Source organism: Lepisosteus platostomus, chromosome 12 (assembly GCF_059453375.1).
Source record: "Lepisosteus platostomus isolate fLepPlt1 chromosome 12, fLepPlt1.hap1, whole genome shotgun sequence".
Lineage (NCBI taxonomy): Eukaryota > Metazoa > Chordata > Actinopteri > Semionotiformes > Lepisosteidae > Lepisosteus > Lepisosteus platostomus.
Window position 1 is genome coordinate 1,230,722 of NC_142622.1, and position 24,581 is coordinate 1,255,302.

Here is a 24,581-nt window from a genome sequence, read left to right on the forward strand (position 1 = left end):
GCCACCCTCTCTGATTTCCGCACGCGGACCCCTAAGATCCAGACTCTTAGGGTCCGGCTCTCGAACCTGACTCACCCCCCAGTGCCCACCCCAGACCCAGGGGCAGAGTGCGAGAGGCCAACTGCTCAGACAAGGAAAGAAGAGTGGCTTCCAGACAATAACATCTCTTTGTTCAACTTTCTCTCCCTGCAGAGGTACTTCTTTCTTGACAGAGGGATTCTGAAGTACGCCAAGTCAGGAGCCGATGTAAGTACTGAATCAGGACAGGGAACTCCCTGCCGCTCCTTTACACTCATTCAGGAGCAGGCACAGCGCCCCAGCGCTGAAAAGGTTTAGTGTTTTCGTCAAAGCTTGGCCGAGAGCCGGACTCCTGGGACCCCCTGCAGGCTGAGGACGGCCGGAGAGGTGGAGATGGAGAGATGCAGAGGGAGAAAGTGGTTTTTTTAGTTTTATTATTTTGGAAACGATGTCAGGAGTGATGACGAGTCAGGGCAGCTGAGGTGAAAGTAACCTTTACTGTCCTTCCTCCTGTTTCTTACTCAGCTGCATTCTGGCAGTCAGACACACCGAACCGTAGGTGTGCTCCCTTTCCAGCTCAGAGCTGCAGGTGTGCCCGTCTCCACAGCTGGCTGGTGCAGTGGGCAAGGAGCATCACAACCTGCTTCGCAAGCTCAAACGATCCCAGTCGCTTACTGGGAAGAGCGTAGCAGGACCCGTGGCTGCCCTTCGAGTAACGTGTATTCCCAGCTGGGCTGTGACCAGCCGTGTCGTGAGCTGTGGAAAGGCACTATTCTGCTTCACGGGACGAGCTGAATTGGATTGTTCCGCGGGGCAGTCGCTCATTTTCTACCTGTGATCCTATAAGATCGAAGAAAAGGTTACAAACAAGAGGAGGCTGTCTGATGGCTCGTAAGCAGTTTGTCCAGAGAACTCACCCAGCCAGCGCAGATGTGTGGCGTATTTTCACCTCCTATAGCCCTCAGTGCGTGAAAGTGTTCTTTTCTGTTGTTGTCACTGAAAGCCCATTTGGTTTCTCAAGCGTTAGGTGCCAGTGTTTGATCTCCCACAGGCTGTGTGCTGGCGGGAGCCCTGGGGCTCTCAGGCCATGCGGAGTGGAAGAGTGGCACCAGAGGGAGACAGGCCAGCTAGTGCAGACCTTTGAAACCTTGACAATGACAGAAATGAGAAGTTGGAGTGTCCAGAATTTATGCTTCTTCATGGTTTCCAGCAAATAGAAAAATCGTCACTTTTTTTCTCAGACGAGATCTTTTTCCCGATGTTGCCAGGCTGGGTTTCGGTATTGGCCCAAATGCCAAATCTGGCTTCACGTCATAATCGGACTGAGCCTCTGCTTCCTAGAGGATCTTGTCCAACACAGGGCTGTGCAGGAGTCTGACTTTCCAAGTTATACCTTGTGCACGATTTATTCTGACAGGCATCACTTGGAACAGAAAGGAAACTTCTGAACCTGTTGACTGCAAGATGCAGCTTCCTCTTCTCCTCCCTTTTTAACACAAGTGTTTATTAGTATCAAACCATACCAGTGAGTAACTTAGACGTTATTAATGGGAAGCGCTGGAGAAAACTGTTTTGAAGAGTAATTACAGGTACTTACATAAGGGACTGTTTTTAATGATTAACAAGAAGATGGGGAACACGTTTTAGAATGTCATCCATTCACAGTGATCTATGTTCTTTAGTCCATGTGTAGAGACTGTGTAAAGTAGTACAGTCTCCCCCAACACAAGCAGCTTTGAACTGGAAGGGATTTCCTCAAAGAGCACTGTTGACAGTGATAACTGTGCGGCGCAAATGAACGGGATGGTTCAGAGACTTCTCCAAACATGAGACAGGAGTCAGTGTGGACAGTAGCATCGTGCAGATAATGAACCAGGCCTGGCTTCTTGTGTCCGCAGATTGAGAAGGGGAAACTCCATGGCTGCATCGATGTCGGCCTGTCAGTAATGGCAATTAAGAAGAAGGCCAAGTGCATAGACCTGGACGCGGAGGAGAATATTTACCACCTCAAGGTAATGACCCTGCCTGCATGCTGGAGCTGCCCCAGTTCACAGACGAGACATTTCACAAGGGTTCGGTTAATGTCCTTATACTGTATGCAAGAGCTGCCCGCGGCCTGCCATCTGTTCAGGGTGCCCGTGCGCTCACAGCTCTGCCTGCCTGTATAGATCAAGTCCCAGGAGCTGTTCGACGACTGGGTGTCCAGACTGCGCCACCACCGGCTGTACCGCCAGAGTGCAATCGCCATGTACCCACACGACACCGCGCCTCTGTACTACTTCACTGCCTCCGCGCCGCCCAACCCCTCGGACACGGCCTCCATGAGGAAGGTAGGCGGGGAGTCCTCGCCCCGGATGGGCAGCGTGCTGCAGGTGAAGGCGAGCCGGCCGGTCCTGCCAGTGTTGTGGTGCAGCGCCAGTGACTGTAGGACAGGCTGCCTTCATGGCTGTTGAGCAGGGCTGCTTGATTGTTCTCTGCATATATATATCTAGATTGTACAGAAGTATTATTTTGGGTCAGTGATTTTTAGATCAGTGCCTGCCTTTTTGTAACTCAGCACTGCCTAGTAACAGCGGTGCAGTTGACTTTTAATATCACTGGACTTGACAGAATTGAGGAAAATATGGATGAACCTTCCAGAAGTGAACTTCAATTGGATCAAATAAACCGATTGAATAGAGCATTCCAGGACCAGAGCACTAAGAAATATAGAGAACTGCGAAAGTCTGTGTGCTGCAGGGGCGTTCCCTCAGTTTGTACCACAGTGGCGACAGAGAAGCTCCCAGAGCCGTCTCTCTGATGTGCATCAGCTCCTGTACACAGTGACTGTAGCAGCAGACAGGGCACAATGATCTTCCATTGCAGTGTGTGACAGCTGCTTTGTTTATTGTGCTTTGTCTTATTCTGAAGAAGATCAGTTGTTGGAAGGGAAAAACCAAGATCCAAGATCAATCCAAGACACAGAGATAAATGTGAAATATTTATTATTTATAATATTATTTCTGAAATGGGGAGCTCAGTCATAAGCACACCTTAAATATATCAATACTCCATAGCAAAGGGAAGTATGCAGTTTTTAACACAACATTATTAAAATGATTTAAAAGTCAGATCTGCCCATGGATCAGTGAATGGCTTAGAGAGCTGGTGAATAATCTGGGTGGAATTTTCAGGGGTGGTGGACTATTTGAGCTTTTGAAATTCCTGTTCTTCAGGTTAACCTTCCCTCTTCGATTAGACAAAACATCCCATTTTCACACGCAGTAAGCCTCAGTCCCAGTTTGTTCCTGCGGCGGATCAATGCCAGAGGAAACCAGCTAGGGCAGACAGGCTCCCAGTTTTTGCATGTGGCAAGGCTGTTTCGTGTGTGTAGAGCAACCGAAGATGCAGACGAAGGGAGCAGCTGAAGATTGAGACAGTTTCTTTAGAAGAGGGCGTTTTGTGGTGGGTTCCATGGAGCACGGCTCCGAGGCAGGTGTGTGAAAGAGGAACTGGTGCTTATCGGCACAGACTCAGTGGACCAATGACTTTTCCTTCTTGCCCAGAGGACACCTCTGACGAAGCAGTCTTCAGTCCACACAGCGGGCAGCTTCTCAGCGGCCCTCAGCAGCCAGACTAAAGTGGCAGCTTGGCTCCAGTCCTCCGAAGACATGGACAGGTGCTCCAGAGGTACTCCACCCCTCTCCCAGGCTGTGCGACGTGTCCCACAACACATCCCAGAAGAGCCAGCATAGCGCAGAGCAGAGCCTCGGCCCCGTTCTGGAGCCACCCTGCCAGCAGCTCTGCCGTCAGGTGGAGGGCTGCTGCTTTGTCGCCACCAGTGACGCAAAGCTGTGATCGGTCCCCAGCCGTCCTGCAAGCGCAGGAGGGGCTTCATACAGTGATGGGCAGAGTGTTAAGCTTTGTCAGTGATATAAATAGGTTTTTTGGAAGATTTAATATGAGAGATTCAAGGCTAAAATGCAGTAACAACTGCAATCAAATATCAAGTTTTGACCCCTTGTGCCTCTCTGAGATTAAACCTAATGAAGCACTAGAACCTGATGGTTGAAATTGTGTTCAGCTTAAAGCTTTCTCAGCTGTCTCCTGAGTAAGCTCAGAGAGTCTGATAAATGCTTGTTTTGTTCCAGACTTATGGAAGTAAGTAATACCTGTGTCTAAAGTTTCAGGAGCGAGTAGCTGAGACCAGTTGCACTCAGCACCCACTCCAGTTCTGGCCCAGTGCGTGGAAAGGGTTGGTTAGCAACCACCTTACAGTACATCCGCAACGCGATCCGCACAGGGGAACTGAGGGAGGGACTCTCACTCTAGTTGATGAAATAGCAAAACACTTTCAACAGCCAAAGACATTTAAATGTGTCCTTTTAATTGATTTTAACTCCGCTTTTAACACCATCGAAACTGACATTGTTTTAGAAAGACTTCTTATGCTTAATGTGATTGGTGGTCTTATTCTTTGGAGTAAAGAGGGTCTTGTTTCATGGTGTATACTCAGACAATTTGGTTTTAAGTACAGGGGCACCTCGGGTCTGTGTTATTGATAGTTACTGATAAGGCGCTTACTTTTAATGAAAACTGTGAGTATATCATTAAGAACGCAAATCAGCAATTGTTTTTATTTAAGAGATTTATATTTTTTGTTGTTAGCCAGCCCTTCCCTAAGGTGGCACATAACAGCCTGGTAGAAAGTGTTTTATCTTTTAATAATACGGTATGGTACAGGAACCCAAGTATGAAGTATAGCTAACCAGCTTTCTAGAATGGTCACTATTGCAGTGAAGGTGACTGGCAAGCCAGTGAAACAGCTGGGGGATATTTTTGACAGAGCAGTGCATTCTGTAGGATGGCAAAAAAGTATAATCATTTGGGATTAATAAAGTCTTATCTATCTAATCAAAGATGCCTCCCATCCCTTGAATTCTCAGTTTGTGATTCTTCCATCTGGCCGACATTTCAGGGTCCCTACAGCTGCTAGAAATGTCTATAAAATGTCCTTTATCCCACACTCAATACAAGTACTGAACACAAGCTGTTAATGGTATTTTATTTGTTTCTACCAGGTATTTGCATTATGATTAGTTTAATTGTATTTGTAAATGTATGCTTTTTATGTCTGATGTATGCTGTGTATTTTAATTGATAGTATTATCTGTAATGAGGAAACCTAAGACAAATTTCCACTAGTCATTCTGAGATGGTAAGTCATCTTTAATTCGTTACGAGACTGAGTTGTGTCTTTGCTTTTATTCCCAGAGCTCTCACAGTGTCAGTCTTACCTGTTGGAGCTCACCCATCTGTTAAAGAACATGGAGGTACTCCAGCGGACATACTCGGCACCCTCCATCAACGCTCTGCAGGTAGTCCTCTCTCTCACTGCAGGTAGTCCTGTCTCTCACTGCAGGTAGTCCTGTCTCTCTCACTGCAGGTAGTCCTCTCTCACACTGCAGGTAGTCCTGTCTCTCACTGCAGGTAGTCCTCTCTCACACTGCAGGTAGTCCTCTCTCTCACTGCAGGTAGTCCTCTCTCACACTGCAGGTAGTCCTCTCTCACACTGCAGGTAGTCCTCTCTCACTGCAGGTAGTCCTCTCTCTCACTGCAGGTAGTCCTCTCTCACACTGCAGGTAGTCCTCTCACTCTCACTGCAGGTAGTCCTCTCTCACACTGCAGGTAGTCCTCTCACTCTCACTGCAGGTAGTCCTCTCTCACACTGCAGGTAGTCCTCTCTCACACTGGAGGTAGTCCTCTCACTCTCACTGCAGGTAGTCCTCTCTCACACTGCAGGTAGTCCTCTCTCACACTGCAGGTAGTCCTCTCACTCACAGTGTGTCCTCTCTCACACTGCAGGTAGTCCTCTCACACACTGAAGGTAGTCCTCTCACTCACAGTGTGTCCTCTCTCACACTGCAGGTAGTCCTCTCTCTCTCACTGCAGGTAGTCCTCTCTCTCTCACTGCAGGTAGTCCTGTCTCTCTCACTGCAGGTAGTCCTCTCACACACTGCAGGTAGTACTCTCTCTCTCACTGCAGGTAGTCCTCTCTCACACTGCAGGTAGTCCTCTCTCACACTGCAGGTAGTCCTCTCTCTCACACTGCAGGTAGTCCTCTCTCACACTGCAGGTAGTCCTCTCTCTCACACTGCAGGTAGTCCTCTCTCACACTGCAGGTAGTCCTCTCTCACACTGCAGGTAGTCCTCTCACTCACTGCAGGTAGTCCTCTCTCTCACTGCGGGTAGTCCTGTCTCTCTCACTGCAGGTAGTCCTCTCTCTCACTGCAGGTAGTCCTCTCTCTCACTGCAGGTAGTCCTCTCACACACTACAGGTAGTCCTGTCTCTCTCACTGCAGGTAGTCTTCTCTCTCACTGCAGGTAGTCCTGTCTCTCACTGCAGGTAGTCCTGTCTCTCTCACTGCGGGTAGTCCTGTCTCTCTCACTGCAGGTAGTCCTCACTCTCACTGCAGGTAGTCCTGTCTCTCTCACTGCAGGTAGTCCTCTCTCACACTGCAGGTAGTCCTCTCTCACACTGCAGGTAGTCCTGTCTCTCTCACTGCAGGTAGTCCTGTCTCTCTCACTGCAGGTAGTCCTCTCTCACACTGCAGGTAGTCCTCTCTCACACTGCAGGTAGTCCTCTCTCACACTGCAGGTAGTCTTCTCTCACACACTGCAGGTAGTCCTGTCTCTCTCACTGCAGGTAGTCCTCACTCACACTGCAGGTAGTCTTCTCTCACACACTGCAGGTAGTCCTCTCTCTCACTGCAGGTAGTCCTCTCTCTCACTGCAGGTAGTCCTCTCTCTCACTGCAGGTAGTCCTCTCTCACACTGCAGGTAGTCCTCTCTCTCTCACTGCAGATAGTCCTCTCTCACACTGCAGGTAGTCCTCTCTCTCTCACTGCAGGTAGTCCTCTCTCTCACTGCAGGTAGTCCTCTCTCACACTGCAGGTAGTCCTCACTCTCACTGCAGGTAGTCCTCTCTCTCACACTGCAGGCCTTACCTTAACACAACACATTTAAGTATGTCTTAAACTCTTACCTAGTGCACACCAGTGGAAGGTTGCAGCGCTTTGTTAACTCTGCAGCACTGTTTAGTACAAGTCCATGTGATCCCCGCTGTTCCCTCCAGGCCTCTGCCTTTGAAAGCCCCAGGAAGGACAAACGAACTCAGAGAAAGTGGCGGAACAAGAGTTACGGCAAAGACACTAAGACAACCTTGCAGGTACGCGGGACTGGTGGCTGGGCTGGCTTTCTCCTTGGCGAAGTACAGTTTCTAGATGCCCGTTTGTATTTTGTGCTCTGAGCTCCACGGACCTCTGCTGTCTCCGCGACAGGTTCCGGGCTGCGTGTCCTCGGGCTCCATCAGGCTGCATGCCTCCAACCCCAACCTGTCCACCGCGGAGGACAACGGCAAGGGCTACCCCGAGACGCCAGACTCGCCCGCCGAGGCGTCCCGGCTGCAGGAGGAGTTCTGCCGCGTGGCCAGCAGCTGTAAGGAGACCCAGCGGGAGATTTGTCATCCAGCAAAGCGCAGCTCTGTAAAGCAGAGTCCTGCTGGTTCAGTTATCAGGCTCAGAGCAGATTTATTCATTTGTTTTCCTTTGTTTGGGTTCACCGTGAAGGACTTGGAGAGGCCAGGTCACTGAGATGGGCGCTCAGGCCTGTGGACTCAGTGTTTATCTTGGAAATGCTGTGGAATAAAAACAGCTCTCTTTACAAACGCAATGCTGGTGTTCAGCTTCTTAAACAAACCCCCTCTGCTGGGTGAAATCTATCAATCTCTCTTAAATCCATATGTACATATGTTTCACTCAGAAATCCCAACCCAGCCCAGCTCTGACTAATACTGACCTGCCTCTCCGTATTACTCAGCCCTCCTGTCTCTTAACTGCTCATTCCTCCTGGTGCCAGAAATTGACTTGCTATAAAATTAAATACAACAGTTGTTTAAATACAGGGTTTACAGCAGGTGTGAAAGATAACATAAACAACCGTCTTTTCAATAAGCAGTTACCATGTAAACATGTTCAGGCCTTCTAGAGCTGATCTGAGCAGGACTGTCCGAGTTGTTCAGGGTCTGTTCTGACAGACCTGGTGCACCACTGGGGGCTGAGTGTGTGCTCCTTCAGGACGAGACTCTGCCAGGGCCAGGAGTGCCTGCGTGCTTGAAATTAAACATGAAGGTTCCTTCTCACTCCCTTTAGAGTTGCCTGCTTGACAAGTGTGCAAACGTAATTTACATTTTATCTGTGTCCTTACAATGAATGATTCAGTTTTTTAGAAGATCCTTAAATGTGTAGAGTACATGATCTTCAGGAAGGTGATATGACTTTGAATGAGACTGTATATGTGCCTCATCTTGCTGTCCTGCTCTCTTACTCTCCCTGTCTCTGGGGAATAAACCTTGTGTTTGTATTTGTATAAAAAATGTATAATAAAGATATCATTATATTCAGAAGAGATGCTAATGATTTTAGTGAAAATCTAGGTGTAAAGTTGAAATTGGTTGAGAACCACCAGAACATTTAGTACTTCTGATCTGAGCTGTACATTAAAAGAACAGATTTTTTTCTGTATGTGCTATTGTGTGAAAAAGATGACTGGTACTTATTATAAATAATTTTTTTGCTTGCAACTTCCCGTGTTTCAGTGTGACCTCTACCCTTAGTCTGGATTCTGTCCCTCATGGCCGGGCCCTGTCTGTTGTCTCTGCAGTGCACTCGTCTTTGAAAACAGCCTTTAACGTGTTGTCTTCAGAGAGAGAGAAGTTCAGACAGATGCTGGATCACGAAGCAGTCCAGCCACCTCCTGCCCAGATGCTCGGTCTAAAGAATGCCCTGGCTACTGTGAGTCACAGCTTACGTTCTATCAGTGCTTCCTTATTTCTGATGAGCAGAAATGTTTTCGTAGCTAAACCTGAATCTTTCCACAGTGCCCATTTCTATCAGATACCTGCTGGCAGGTCTGTGTTCAGAAAGAGACCAAGTCATTGGTTTGGCAAAGGAGATGTAACTGTGATGATAAACCACAGTCTGAGTCTGTCCTCTCTGGTAACCTGTTCAATCCCCACAGTTTCACGAGCTCTCAGTCGACACATTACAGCTCCTGCGCTCTTATTGAAGGCTGTGTTTTAATGCAGTCTTCTAAATGCTTGTATTCACTCTGGACAGCCTTTGGAAATGAAATGGAAGGCAGGGCAGAATCCCACTCAAGAAAATGTGATAAAACTGCCGGTGAGAACGAATGTGTGTCTTTGGCCTCATGCTTCTTGTTTAAAGGACGTTCATTCTGTGAGCACAGAAATACTGAGCCTGGAGTAGAGAGCGTGGACTGGGTTCAGCAGCAATAATACTCACTCACATTGTGCTCTTTTCATGAGGGTCTTCAAGCAATTCATTGTCATCTGTTGTAAACAGCCTGCAGCAGGTGCAGCAGAGCCATCCCTGGAGTAAAGTGTATCTCTCTCCCCGATTGGGTCAGAGCTCGGTAGTTGTAGTGGAAAATATGATGCAATAGTACAAAGTGGTTCCCTTTAGATTTATTGGAGTTGTGTATGGTAGCTTTTCCTAATTACTAGGGCTGTCCTGCATGTGGTTCCCAGAATGCTTTGGGCAGAAGCTGCCAGGCCCCATGGCACTGATTCAGGATGGGCTGGTGGAGTCAGGTAGCAGCCCTGTCACAGCCTTTGTTCCCGGAGAGTCTGAACTCCCCGCACTGCTCCGGGGGCAGACGTGCTTTCAACCTGCCATAGCCACTCCGTCCCAACATCACATCCCGAGCTGGAAGTGGAAATGCGACAGGGAATGGAGCAGCCAGCATTGCCTTCGCGTTGGATCACTGCCACGCCAGAATGAAATATTAGTCCTCCGCAGATGGCAGGTTCATTCAATATTTAAAACACTGAAAGCTGCCCTTTTAATACAGCGAGGCTTTAGCGTTGCCAGGTATCTCTGCCTTGCAGAGGGGCTGAGGAGCAGCTGGTATCTGAGTGAGTGCTGAGTGCACTGTAGGAGCACAGAGGGAGGCTGCCTGTCTGACTCACCAGCCTGCCCTCCTGTCTCCCTGCCCTCCTGCCCCCCTGCACTCCTGTCTCCCCGACCACCTGCCCTCCTGCACACCCACCGTCCAGAACAGCTATGTTTAATAAAGGGACTAATGTTATTCACAGATTAAAGTTAGCTTTATTTTATTGTTATCGATTATTCTGGTAATTTAAGTTTAAAATATTTTCTCTTTCAAGATAAGATTGAGGTAATCAATACTGGTTGCCATGATGCCAGACATTACTGTAAATGAAAGCAATCAAGGGGATACTGTAAGCATCCTGTACTGAATTTATGTTTATTTCAGTAACCGTTGAGCTATTCAGGGAATCGTATAACTTAAGATAATTTATACAATAGTTCTGGGCTCATGCAGTATTTTTAAATCTGCTAAGAAGCAGGATTTGATGAATTCTTAATCAGGGCAGTTGTTGTTCTCCAGTAACGAGGGCACAGTCTATTTTGGCATTCGTGAGGTGTGTGTGCTGTTTCGCCTGGCCGACTCTCCTCCTGTCTCAGGTGCTCACACTGGCGCAGGCTGGCGAGGTGCACAGCGCAGCCCCACGCTGGCATGCAGGTGTCAAGGAGAGGCTCTGAAGCCCACACAGCGCACTGTCCGCATGCAGCAGGGGCTCACTGCGGGGGGCTGCCCTTGAGCTGACCTGCTCTGCTCTAGATGGGAGTTTCTGATTGGTTCAGTATCACACACACATGAACACTTCTCAGTGTTAAAGCCTGTGTGGTCTGTCAGGTGGGTGGAGTTTGCATCACTGAGGAATAAAATACCATACAGCTGCTGGAGTTATTTGTAATTATTTGTTGCTATTTAGGGTGATGTTTGCTTTCAGATTCTTTGAATGTAAAGAGCTTTTTTTCTGCTGAACATTCATTTGCTAGGCCAGAGTTCCTTTGCAGAAATGAATCTGATCTCCATCTGGAGGTGGGTGTTCCTTAAAATATCCCATGCAATGTCTTCTGTCACTTAATGGTATTTTTAACATTTTTAATGGTCCTTCCTTCTGTGCATCACAAAGCAGAAGACTGTGTACCCAAAGCCCGAAGAGACTATTTGCTTTATATTTTAGGTTTTTAGAACAAAAATATTTATAGAATCATGGGCTATGCCAACAAGATGCTGATCACTGTATTTCAGTTTGGAGACTCTTGTTAACAATTGTTTATTTACCTAGTATTTGAGACAGAATATTTCACTTCATTATCAGAGCGCTGCTGCTCTGATTTCGGGCTGTATTCCTACCCTTTACGTGTTCAGAAGAGTATCTTTATTTAATTCAATTTCACACACCAGTGGATGCCAGTCAAATATCTTCGCTTTACAGCGGGACTCATCATAGTCAAAAACCTGAAATGGAACAGAGGTTGTGACACCATTTATATAAAAAAAAGCCAGCAGAGACTTTTATGCTGTGGGAGCTCAGCTGTTTTAAGGTACTGTAGATCAGTCTATTTTAACACTTCTCTGCAAGTCATTTGTTAACATACTGTCTTGCTAGTTGATTTGGCAACATCAGCACTGGTAATTATGTTTGGGGAAAATTAGAGAAATTAAGAAGCAAAATAATTGGACCAAATCAATTGAAATATCTCCTATAAACAAAGGGTAGTAAAGAAGGCCAAGAGCATCATGGAGTGTGTATGTCTCACCCCTCCTTTGTGAATTTACAATACTCCCAGACAATTTTCAATCTGTTCTTTCATTCTGACGTTCACCACAGCAGGTGACGCCACACCGCTTTGCCATCAGTGAAACCATGTCAGAGAGAGCCTGCCTCGTGCTTAAGGAATGACAAAACATGTCAAAAAGCTTCACTCACCTCCTACCCACCTGCCAGGGGGAGGAAGACACCTCTGTGGCCCACAGTCTGCACAGTGCTGTCGTGTCTCGCTGGCTTGTAAACCGGAATCACAGGGGCTGTGACTGTGGCGGGGAAAAGCCTGAAAATAGAAAACTATGAAATTAAAATATGGGGAGGGGGGGCGTCTACTCAGATTTACCACATCTGCCCTGGGAGCTGCGTGACAGAAACTAGACAGGCCTCACCAGGAAACTGACAAACTGAGCACCATTCTCTCTGCTTTCTTTGGTATGCCGGCGTTTCCTGAAGGGTAACCAGAGGAAGCGCTCTTTTTCTTTTTCTCTTTTATTACCTTTCAGTTCCCATGTTACCCTCCGAGAAGCCCCTGGCTCCGTTGTTGTTTTCGGAGGGATGCAGGAGCGCTTTTCTGTGTGTATTTTGAAGGGCACATGTTACCTACAGTGTTTTCAGGTTCATGATTTAATTAATTAATTTTGCATTGACTGAGGGCAAACGTTCCACTCACCCCTGCTTGTCGCCTGATGGCAATTAAAAGCCACACTGCCTCAGGTATGGAGAACCCCTGCGTCCGTTCACACAGAGCAGAAAGCAGGTGAGACCGCGCTGCCTGGCCCCTCTGCCAGGCGCACTCAGTGATCTCAGATCGGTATGTCATCGCGTGCGTTCGTGTCCCTCTGCACTTAGGCTTTTCTTCTCACTGCTGTCTGCATGTCATAAAATGAGTGTATGAGATTTAGATGAGCTTAATGTTTAAAAAAAGTATTTGTCGTTGGACATACGGAGGATGGGGGATGGGTTCCCATACTTGCTGAACAGATCCCATCCTTGGAGCAGTGAATTGTGGTTTTGAGCTGACAGCTGAGGAAAACGAATTCTCCTCACTGCAAAACGAGGTGCTGAACAGGTTCCACACAGCTGCAGACGCTAACTGGCTTACTAATGCTCTGGAGGCCAGATAAGGCACTAAACCCCTGTCCTAGTGCTCTGTGGGAGGTGCAGCTGTTACACAGTCTTTAACACAGTCTTCAGGTCTGTGACTCAGTTTCCACTCGGTCTGTCCACATCTGTTGTGACCCAAGACACAAGCATTGAACCTCCAAGCCCACCAGACCTATGCTGGCAGTAACACAAGGAGTAAGTGCTGCACTTTTTGCAGAAATGACACACAGGATGCCACGCAGCCCTTTGATTTCACAGCTTGTGTTGCTAATTGTGCTGTGGCTGTGTTGCAGTTCAGTAGTGGTTTCTCAAGTGTGCAGAAAGTATTTGTGATTCAACAAGATATTGAATCACTTCTTCCAAATTCTGAGAGAGAGTGGGTTGCTTGCTTTTTTCTTTTAGAGGGAAAACACGTCCACCCCAGCTTTGTCAGATAGTGGTGTATGGTGATGTCATTGCAGGATATCGCTGTTGTGAATCATCGTTACTCCTTTCTGCCCAAACCAGCCCAGTACAGAGAGCTGAGAGTCCAGGATAATAGACCTGCCACTGGACCAGATGGGGATTCTGGCTCTGGTCCTGTATCGGCTGGAGTGGCAGGGAAACTCTCGGTTTACTGTCAGATGGTCTCGCGTGGTCTTGTGTTTGCTCTGAGCCAGTGTCTGCACACTGTCACTCCAGTGACAGTGACGTCTCTTCAGTGACATCTGACAAGAACAGTTTCAGCCACCCCCTCCCCTTAAAGATAAATGAATTACTCTGAACCCCCAGCGCTAGGCAGCAATCCTGATGTCCAGACAGGGTCCGCAGACTGCAGCCTCCTCAGGAAGACTCGATAAGTATTATCATAGCAGAATACAGGATTTCAGAATTTTGTTTTTTAACGAAAGAGGCTTTTAAATCTTTCATTCTCCAGGCCCACCTGCTTGTTTTACCATCTTTGATCATAGATTTCGGAAATGGTTTGTGTGATTTGTTTTTTTTATATGCCTTTAAGTTTTTGTGTGACACGTTGTGGTCAGATGCACTCAGATTGTTTCGTCTCGTACCGTATGTTCCCTGATGGAAGAGAGCACAATCTAGAGGTACAAGGCCTTCGATGCCTGATTAACTGAGGCCTCTGCTACAGCCCAGGAATCGAGTAGGTTTGAACATCTGTCCATCATAAATTATATCTAAACACAAATGACTGTAATTAAAATTTTGAAGTTTGTCAGTGTGCTGAATAGTGTACAAAACTATACCAGGCTCAGTCCCCGCGTTCCACAATTTTGACTTGCTAATAGATTTTTCTCCTTCTGATTCAAACCTCAATGCCAGAAATATTAGTTCAAACCTTAAATAAAAAATACAGAATGCGCTGTAAAACAATGTGTGCTTTTCCCTGCTGTTTTAACACTTTTGGATTTCCCTGTGTTGTTTCAGCTTGATACAGAAGTGTTGGTGCCCTGTATCTTAACAATCATTCCATTCAAGTACTCTTCTTGCTACCTTTTATTTCACGAGAGAGTGTTGAAATGGATTCGGAAGCATCACAGAAAATCAATTTCAGTTTAAGTGTGGTTTCTTTAAAAAGTCATTAAAGAGTGAATACTGTAGGCCTCTTCCAGTTATCAGTCTCCAGGTATTAAGACCCATCACTGTTCAATAAGGTTTTTATCTTGTTGTGCTGATTAATGTTTCTCATCAATAGAGGGTTATTAATGTAATGATAATGTTTCTTTATTAGCCCTATACAATTTCTTGCATTAGGAATTCGTCTTTTTGCATACCCCAGCTTTTATCCATGGAGACACAGACACACAGACAGGGAGAGAAGCTTGGGGTCAGAGCACAGGGATTGCCATTGTATGGCGCCCCAGCAGCTGGGGTTAAGGGCCTTGCTCAGGGGCCCAACGGAGTAGGATTCCTCTACCAGCCATGGGATTTGAACTGGCAACCTTCCAGTCACAGGCGCAGATCCTTAGCCACATAGCCACCGCTCCGCCCCATACATATTAGAATGTTTGATCTCCACTGTGAAAGAGATACATACTTTATGTGACTCCTGCTTTGCACCAGGAGTAGGATACTGTCCTGTGGGACTCGTGCCCCAGTGTCTGTTTGCTGGTCTAGGACATCTGGTCCTAGATGTCTCAGTTTATCCCTCCCTGCTGGTCCCACAGATGTTCACTGGGGTTGAAGTGGGCGAGTACAGTTTCCATGGTGTAGCTGCCACCTTCCCTCATGAACCCGGCTGTCACAGGTGCAGCCTGAGCCTGTGTTGTGCTGCTGGGCTGTTGATCCTGCAGACAGGGCAGCCTGTGAGTCCCGGGACCTGAGCAGTGTAGCTGTGCAGCCAGGCTGCCCTCGGTCATACAGGCGGAGCTCTGTGGAGGCTGGAGCAGCACACCTGGGGCTCCCATTGCTCTTCACGAGGGGTGTGGGCTCACGGCCTCTCAGATCATGGCCTGTCCTTAATAGACAGCGTGATTTTAAGATTTTGTGATGTTGGAAATTAATAGTCAGACATTGTGCGGACTTAGTTCACTCTCCAGCATAGCTGCAGCACACTGGTGTTGTTCACTTGATTATCAGGGCAATATCTGACATTCCACATGTTAAATCACCCCATCGCCTCTGTCACTAATGAGGTGATTAGTGCTTACGCAATGCAAGTCACTGAGTGCAGCCTGCTCAATCATGAATGATCAAATAATCAAAAGGATATGAAAAGGTTTCCAAAATACTTCTGAAGAATAAATATGCATGAAGTGAAAAATTCCTTTTGATGCTTCATATACTTTGCTTATTTCATGTGACTAGAATTTCTCCAAATATTTTGCTAAGCTAGAAGTCAGCTGTGTTCAAACCCACAAGATCAGCTTGAAGACTCTATGCAGAACAGGAGAACAATACTCTTATCTTTGCAAAACGTTGGTGCTTTATCCTTCTTCAACAATATTTCTCAGATTTAAAGCACATTCCCTTTTATATCACTCCAGGGTTCACTGAAAATGTGTGGCGATGACATTACTTTGTCCTCCTTTTTGCATGGAGTTGCGTGACTGGACATGTGTTGTTGCCCTTCAGAAGCAGGACTCGACGGATGGCAGCCGGCCCCTGGTCCACCAGGCGTCCAACGAGAGCCGCACTTCTGTGACGGACTCGCTGTCCGAGTTCTTTGACGCTCAGGAAGTGCTGCTGTCCTCCAGCTCCTCGGAGAACGAGGTGAGGGAGGCTGGAGCGCCTCGTGTTGTGTGTTTGTAGGTTTGTAGTGATGAGAGAAGCTCAGGTTGCGCAAATGTGTTTGATGTCATTTTAGCTAATTAGCCCAGAGACTCTGCATGTCAAATGCCCTTCCAGCCTGCGCTTTTGTGAAGCAGTAGAGCAGAAATGCCTCAGAGCTCAACAAAATGCAATCCCCCCGTCAACAGTTGTTCACTAGAAGTGAAAGAGAGAGCGGTTGTGAAAGAGAGTGAGAAACAGATTGTGCTCAGTTCACTGTTGTTTTCAAGTTCAGAAAAGGGGCTGGAGGGAATCCACTGAGCTGAAGCAATGATGTCATTTTTTGTTGGATTCAAATTCGTGAAGAAATTGCCATAATACTGATTCATTTTAGTTTTAAAACTAGAAGAGCAGAATCAGTCGCAAGAAGACAGCAGTCCTGCAGTGTCCTGGCCCAGTGCTGGCTGTTCACTGGGTCCCAGTTTATACCCGTCGGTTCGGGCTGTGACGAATGAAGTCAGAACTGCCACCTTATAAATTCAGACCACAGGTCTCAGGCCTTCTGCTGTAGCATCTCCGCGCTCATACATGCTTTGAAGGTGGATTTTGAGTGATGCTCAGCTGAAAGGTGTATTTTATCTGTCACAGAAAGGATGCTGTGCACTCATTGACAGCCTGATATAGTAATAATTTGCTAATGACACATCTTGTCTTCCTCTTCCAGGCCTCTGACGATGACTCATACATCAGTGACATAAGTGACAACATCTCAGTGGACAACTATAGCAACGAGGCTGAAAACGAAAAACAAAACTCAAGTAAAAAGCAAATGGCTTCCTTTTAATCTACAGGATTATGAATCCTTAATGAGTGAGCTAAGGAAAGAGAAAGTGGAGTTCTCAAGGGGATGAAAAGAGTTTGGGCTTTAATCAGGAACAAAGAGTGCTGAGTTTGTGTTCAACACTGTCAAATGCTCAGCCTTCTGGAATGAAAACTGACGACTTTTGAAAGCTACTTCTCAGTGTTTTCTTTGCCCACAGAAGTGACAGATTCTGATTAATTTTTTAGGTTCATGGTGAATAGTTTTGCTTATGTAGAGTGGAGACAGAATAGCCATGAAAGTCCCAGACCACATACAATTCCGTCAGATGTGTGCATGTGTGAGGAAGGGTAGGGACAGTGTCGATCAGCGTTTCTTGACTCGCTGTTCCACTCCTGCTTCCTGTCACTAATCTTTGACCCAGTCTCAGCTGGGAAGATATCTGTGTTGGAAAAAGCATGGCATTAACTTTTAAGATGGGCAGAAGTGAAAGATCAGAATGCGGAACTGTTTCCGAGTGCAGGTTACAAAACCACAGGTGTGTCAGATCCCCAAGCAGGAGCTACACTGATGCCACAAGATCCGCATGGGCTCGAAAACTCCTCCAGAGCTGCTGAACTGCAGTCCGCACACCCAGAGCAGGGTAGCTCTTCACTTAGCCCATTGCAGAACAGCAATCCCATCCCATCCCATTCGCCACCTCTGCGTTTCTGTGCGCCAGAGGCAACGACAGAGTGCCGTTTCTAAACATAGAATCCTATGAACCATTTATTATTCAGTTAGTCTAAATAATGTGAGTACATAAATACTTGCACAAAAGTATTCTTTTTGTGCTTGATGTTTTAGTTGAGCATGTTTATGACGCTGTCCAGGTGCACATGGACAACCACTTGGCCTTCCAGAACGCTGACCTGTTCGTTACAGCATGCCCTGCCAGAACTGTGGCTTTTTGTGCAAAGTGAACAACACGAGTGTGGTTTGAATGTTCAATTGCATTGCGGGGGAAAGCGAGAGGGCCGTGGAAGCGAATGGTGACTGATGTTAATGTGCTCCTCGTGCTCGGGCTGGTTTTTCTCCCCGGGGTGAGAGCGGGTCTGACCGCGGTGCTCTGTGGTACCCTCCTCCAGGCTGTGCTCAGAACGGACCGGCCCCGCTGGCGAGGAGGACCTGCCTGCTGGCTCCGGGCCCCAATACCAGCAACATCAGCCTGTGGAACATCCTGAGGAACAACATCGGCAAGGACCTGTCCAAGGTGGCCATGCCAGTGCAGCTCAACGAGCCCCTGAACACGCTGCAGCGGCTCTGCGAGGAGCTGGAGTACAGCGAGCTGCTGGACAAGGCTGCTGAGACACAGGACCCCTTCGAGCGCATGGTGAGCTGGTCACCCTCTCCTCTCACTGAAGTCCATTTCAATTCCATTTCAATTCAAGATGCTTTACTGGCACGACCAATGAATAAATCAGTGTTGCCAAAGCAATACAAACACAATTAACAAAATCTCCAGACATTTTCAGAAATCTTACAATACAGACACATCTAAATACATTCACATGCAAATTATGTTCAGTTTGGGTGGCAAGGTGGTGTAACAGGAAGCACGACTGCCCCACAGCTGCAGGATTCTGCGTTATTGATCCAGGGAACTCACCCAGCCCTTTTCTGGTACCTCCCAGAGACATGCAGGTCACTGTGGATTAGACACAAGAGATCTCACACGGGAGGTGGAGCCACCTGGGCTCAACTGGACAAGTGGCCTTCTCTCGCATGTGGCCTTTCTGACACTAGTCCAGTCTAAGACATGTGTAGACATCTTTTTTAAGTGGATCAACTGGAAAAGGGTAGGCATCGGCAGAAGGTGTCATTAAAAATGTATGTTCTTTAGACAAGCTTGACAGGTTTGTCTCCATTTTAATGGAAAGACATGAGATAATAATGACTTATTGTAGATAGCAGAGCATTTGTCTGGCAGGTGGCTGTAGGTCTCTGTGGGACTAGGGCTTTCTGCTGTTTTCTCAAGACCATGCTCAAGAGATATTTCAGTCCGGAAAAACTGGGTTGCTTATAGTCAGAGGTTGTCCCTGGGTATCTTATCGTACAAATCACGGTTTTAAAACGTAAATCCTGCAGCACCCAGTTTAAATTTTTTCCTGCATTTAAGGTTCATGAGTGAGCAGTGAACAATGACTGCTCTGGACATACAGACATTACTGTTTAGTACAAGCTGTACCCTAAAATGACATCTTCTGTAGTATAAAGCCTGACCCTTGAACAGGACATGCTTGAGAATAACCTGGATGTTTTGGCTCTTCACAGAGTCACAGGCCAGTAAAAACACTTGTACATGCTGTAAATAATAGGTGATTTTGAAAATAATGGTTTCTGAAATCATATTCACATATCTGTGGAATTCATATCGTGATGCATACAGTATGAGCCAGGGCAGTCAGTGTTATTGAGCTAAAGCCCTGTCATGTCTGGAGGTTTTGCACTCTGTGTTATCCTGGCACAGGACTTTGAAGGTGCTGTTTCAGGAGTCAGGCTCACAGGGTGGTTGCAGCTCTTACTGAGCCAGAGTCTGCAGTGGGACTGGGCTCAGTCTTCAATCAGGCACAGCCTGTGCTCGCTGTAGAGGGGCCTCTGCTGAAATATCTTGATCTTTTTCTGTATACAGGAATACATTTTAATGGAATGCAGTTTGTTGGATTCCTGCATATCTTTGAGAAACCTGAAAGTACAGAATTCATTGCAAAGGAGCTGTAGCTCAACCTTGAACCCAGACACCAGGGATCAGCACACAGACATACCTGTATATCACCCAAAACACACACAGGCAGAGAGACATGCACACACCACACACAGGCAGAGAGACACGCACACACACCACACACAGGCAGAGAGACTCACTGTCTTCATCAGAAATTCTTCATCAGAGGAGCAGGACACAGTCTTGTGCAGATTCAGTTTTTTTGAGCTCAAGAAGTCCAACAACGCGTGCCGGGTCTGCCCCACAGAACAGACAAACTGCAAGGGTTTCTCAGCACAGTCAGTAGAAAGTTAGTTTCACAATCTGAGTGCTTGTCCTGTTCTTTGATAGGTAATTACTTCTTGTCCTGCTCTGTTTTGCTCTCGGTTCTGTCCTTTGATATGCAGCAGACATTGGTCTGGTTTATCCTGTTTGTGGGTGTTGTTCCTGTCTTTTATTATGTAGAGTTAAGCCACTGGGGCTGCTAAAGCAAGTCAGCTTTATGGCATCTTAGTGTAACTTTTGTTTGTGGCTAAATTAACAGACCTCACCAACACCTCTCACAATGTGCTTAAGTGGTGATACTGTGATGCTGGATAAGTGAGATATATACACGTCCCACTTCACTCACACACACACACCACACACACACAGGCAGAGATACTGTACACACAGCTGCAACAGGAACTGATATAAATTGCTTAGAATGGGGAAAGGATATATTCAGGTTTATTTATAAGCTGCCATAATGTTTGGAGTAACACTGCTGCATTTCCAAACACAAACTAAATATTTATAGGCTTAGTAATTCTTTACAATTACCATACCACAAATCAATTATGATCAGAACAGGTTATTTGGTCTAACAGTGATCCAAATTTTAAGCAATATATGCTTTGCAATGTGCCTATGCAGTTTTCTTTTTCCAATTAACTAATTCCAATTCCTTGTGTAAAAAAACGTTTTCTCATTTTCAGCATGGAATCTCCTAGCAAAATTCACGTTGTGCTCTAGAGTGGCACTTGTGGTTTCGGAGTTGGGAATGACAACTTTAGTAAAAGCACAGTACCAACGACCCATCTACAGGACTGCAGCCTGTGTGCCTGTCACCATTTCCAGAGTTGCTCTAAGAAGTACTGCTGACGGGCACTTGAGAACAGCTAATAAATTAGCACCACCTGGTGGCCCACCAGCACCACTCACACAGCCTGGATTCACTGAGCAGGCCCAGCTCGGCTTCCAAGACCTGACGAGGCTGGGCTTCCAAATAAAAACACTGTTGCATTTCATGACTTGGTCATGCGTTCCTTAATGTAATCACTGCAGTGCTTCAGTGTGCTTGCTGTCACCTAAAACCAGTGAACCTTCTTGTCAAGGTTCAAGTCTGTTGGGTGAAAACAGAATGTCCCCTTCCCAGCGTTTTTGCTTGGTGGCCGTTGCAGCTTTGTAAGCAGGACTGTCCACAGTTCTCGTGTGCAGATCTCGGGGTGCAGATCTCGGGGTGCAGCTCTTGGGGTGCAGCTCTTGGGGTGCAGATCTCGGGGTGCAGGTCTCAGGTGCAGTTCTCGGGGTGCAGTTCTCGGGTGCAGATCTCGGGGTGCAGATCTCGGGGTGCAGATCTCAGGACTGCACTTGTGACACTGAAAAGCAGCTGTATGTGAAGCTGCTTGTCCTGCTGAGGGCTGCAGCGAGCCAGGGGCCCGGGGTGTGAGCTGTGAGCGAGGGCACACTGCCGATCCCCTGCTGGAAGGGTCCCGAGAGAAAGGGGGCCAAGCAGGCCGTGTCTCTGGGAGGGGGGACACCAGAGCCTTCGGCAAGAGCCCACGCGAGCACGAGGACAGCATGCAGAGCCCGAGATCGAACCCGGGGCCTGGAGCCGTGAGGCAGCTGTGCTGAGCACCACACCGCTGGGCAGGCAGGGAGAGACCTTCACAGCGCTTTAACTGCTTTAAAGACCCAGGAGTCTGGATTCTCCGCAGCACAGTGTATTTACAGATCTGGAGAAATATTTGAACAGGCTTTGCCTTTGTTTCCATTTAAATTCTGGCTGAACTCATTTAAGTTCCTGATCGAAAGTGCCGCCCCTTTTATTGAGCCATGCTGTTCTCTGTGTTTGCTCTCAGGTATACATAGCAACCTTTGCAATATCAGGATACGCATCCAGTTACTACCGAGCGGGAAGCAAGCCCTTCAACCCCGTGCTGGGAGAGACGTACGAGTGTGACAGGCCCGACAGAGGCTTCCAGTTCATCGCAGAGCAGGTACCTCCTTCCCACACACAGCCTGCATGCTGGATGCTCCATTCCAGAGAAGGGCATGGAAACCGGGGAGAGACGCTGGAGAACATTCACTGATGTTGCCTAGACTGGTTCTGTGTGATGGTCTCAACTTCACTCTCTGCAAGCTGCAGCATGCCTGGTGTGGCTGCGCTGCGTTTGGCACTGTCCTGTTTCAGATTGGTGAGCAACAGCAGAGCTGTCCAGTCCTGGTCCTGGAGCAGGTTTTCCAAGTCTGTTTGAAGCAGCTGGGAGAAGCTGATCAACTGGTCTTATTTAGCCAGTAGCAGTCTGATGGAACTGCATTGGCCTGTAGTGTAATAATAAGATAATCTGTCATCAGCTCTGATTTCCTTCATTGGTAGAAGGTATTCCACTTTTGCAGTGGGGAAAATACTGTAGGTTTCCTGCGTGTACTGAAATATTGCAATTAGTGCACTGAGCTAGTGTGTTTTAAAATAGATACACAGTTGTTGTATTATTATCATATTACAGTAGGTTAAATTAAGTTTTTAATTATTGCTGAGGTTGTACCCTCTGTCCCGAGCCTGCAGAAACACTGTGTGCAGTGAATGTGTCTGTGACAGGCTGTAATTGTACTGTTGCTCATTTCTGTCTTAGGTCAGTCATCACCCACCTATTTCAGCATGTCATGCTGAATCGAAAAACTTTGTCTTTTGGCAAGGTAAGTGAAAATTGTTCTTTCCACCGCTCTACGTCTTAAGGACATTTGTAGTATAAGAATTAGTCAAATGTCAAGAACGTCAGCTTGTGCACAATGTTAGTCAGTTGTGTATCCCGTCAAATTTAGAAATAAAGTTTTCTAAACAAAAATGCTCTGTAAGACATGAAACCGGCCCAGCGGGGACCAGGCTCAAAAACAAGCGTGTGACATTCCAGTTCAGGGAGCGGTGCTGAGCTCGGCTGGGTTCTGCTTTCTCATTTCAGACATGAGATGGAAAAACAAATTCTGGGGAAAGTCCATGGAGATCGTTCCTGTTGGGACAACACACGTGATGCTGCCAGCGTAAGTCCCAGTCCAGGCCGGGCCGGATGGCCTTGGGCCCCAGCACCGCAGCACTTTGCAGATTCTTTCACCAGCACCAGACCATAAAAAGACACATTCTCAATTCACAACTTCAGTGTTGTGACATAAAAATAGGTTCCCATCTTTAAACTCTGCTTGCGACACTTTAGATTAATTATCATTTAAAGGGTTGTGGGAGTCTGGGACACGACTCCCAGCCGTGTGGATGAAGCTGATATTCTGGATCCTTTTAAGAAAGGATCTCTGGAGGAGATCTTGGGATCAATTAGCTAACGACCAGACCAGAGGGGCCACATGGTTCCTCTCGTGACCTTTCTTACAGTAGGTCTTCCAGTAGACATTATTATATACGGGAGCACCTTTAAAAGAGCACACTGTTATGTCAATGTCTCTGTCGTCCTGCTGCCCGGAGCTGTGGTAAATGTGGCCACAGGACTGTGAGACAGACAGGACTGGAGAACGTATCTCAACGGGCGCCCAGCCTCGGCAGCAGGCACGGCCTTCCGAGCCCGGCCCCATGCTCAGCTCAAGCAAGACCGTTCCAGGAATAAATTGTGCCGTTACTGATTTGAAACGCAGGATGGCGCTCGTGTTCCTGAAGTACACCGCAGTGATGTGGATTTTGCATCGCTGCCATTTTGTGTGCGTCTGGGCTCCCAGGAGCTGTTTTTACACAGACAGTGGAGGAGCGTCGTGAAAGTTCCTCAGTGCCTCTCGGCAATAACAGCCCTTCTGGTTAATTATTCATCAGGCAGAGGAGGCTCTTTTGCTGGCTGCTGATTCTCCTGCTGCGCCTCTTCTCTCGCAGGCCTGGATACATTATAGATGAGCCAGGGAGCTGGTATTGATAAAGCAGAGGCACGGCTCCGCCATTCCTGCCTCCCGCCTCCCTCGCTTCCCTTCTGAATCACCCCCGCCTGTCCGCGGGTCGTCACCTGGGCCTCCCTGTCAGAGCTCAGCCTCAGGACCTCCCACAGGGGCGGCCGCTGAAACTGTGCGATTCGCAAGACAGAAAGAGTTGAATGCATGCCGTCGGGGGAGGGTTTACCCTGGACTGCGTCCTGGCTCTGCTGAGACGGGCACTGGGTCTGAACTCTTCATCAGGCACTTTCCAGAGCGGAATGGCACGGTGTGGGTTAAACTCCTCTGTGCCCGACTGTCCTTTCCTACTGTAGGTTCGGAGACCACTACGAGTGGAATAAAGTGACGTCGTGCATCCACAACATCCTGAGCGGGCAGCGCTGGATAGAGCACTACGGGGAGATCTCCATCAAGAACAGCAGCAGCCACGCCTGCCAGTGCAAAGTCACCTTCGTCAAGGTAGGAGCCGCCCTCCCGCGCGCCACAGGCCCAGCCGCGCGGGCCCAGCGCTCTCGGGCCGCAGCCCACCAGCTGGCACTGAGAGGGCGCTTGCGGTCCCCGCCGCAGGTGCAGGCAGCCCTCGGTTTAGGAGCGGAATTCCTTCTAAGAAAACCGTTTCTTAAGGTTGAAAATCTGTAAAAGTCCAGAATGAAGTTTTGAATCGGGTACATGTTTGCGGACCTCACTGTAGAGAAAATTCATAAACCAGTAATTCGCAAATTGAGGGGTGCCAGTATGAAGGGTTAGTATCACCCAGACCCCCAGACTCTCAGACTCCTAGCCATCAAACCCCCAGATTCCCA

General features: G+C 47.6%; 1 protein-coding gene across 1 annotated transcript in view; it reads left to right on the forward strand.

The window, feature by feature from the left end:
* Positions 1-24,581, forward strand: part of osbpl3b (oxysterol binding protein-like 3b) — a 59,934-nt gene that overhangs the window by 29,744 nt on the left and 5,609 nt on the right. Inside the window, exons 4-18 of the mRNA XM_088600343.1 lie at positions 193-246; positions 1,917-2,030; positions 2,187-2,348; positions 3,564-3,687; positions 5,272-5,375; positions 7,133-7,225; positions 7,338-7,494; positions 8,719-8,849; positions 15,896-16,033; positions 16,755-16,848; positions 17,978-18,222; positions 21,717-21,854; positions 22,491-22,554; positions 22,818-22,896; positions 24,093-24,237. Of these exons, the coding sequence (XP_088456469.1) occupies positions 193-246; positions 1,917-2,030; positions 2,187-2,348; positions 3,564-3,687; positions 5,272-5,375; positions 7,133-7,225; positions 7,338-7,494; positions 8,719-8,849; positions 15,896-16,033; positions 16,755-16,848; positions 17,978-18,222; positions 21,717-21,854; positions 22,491-22,554; positions 22,818-22,896; positions 24,093-24,237 (1,842 nt within the window). The remainder of the gene's footprint in view (positions 1-192; positions 247-1,916; positions 2,031-2,186; positions 2,349-3,563; positions 3,688-5,271; positions 5,376-7,132; positions 7,226-7,337; positions 7,495-8,718; positions 8,850-15,895; positions 16,034-16,754; positions 16,849-17,977; positions 18,223-21,716; positions 21,855-22,490; positions 22,555-22,817; positions 22,897-24,092; positions 24,238-24,581) is intronic.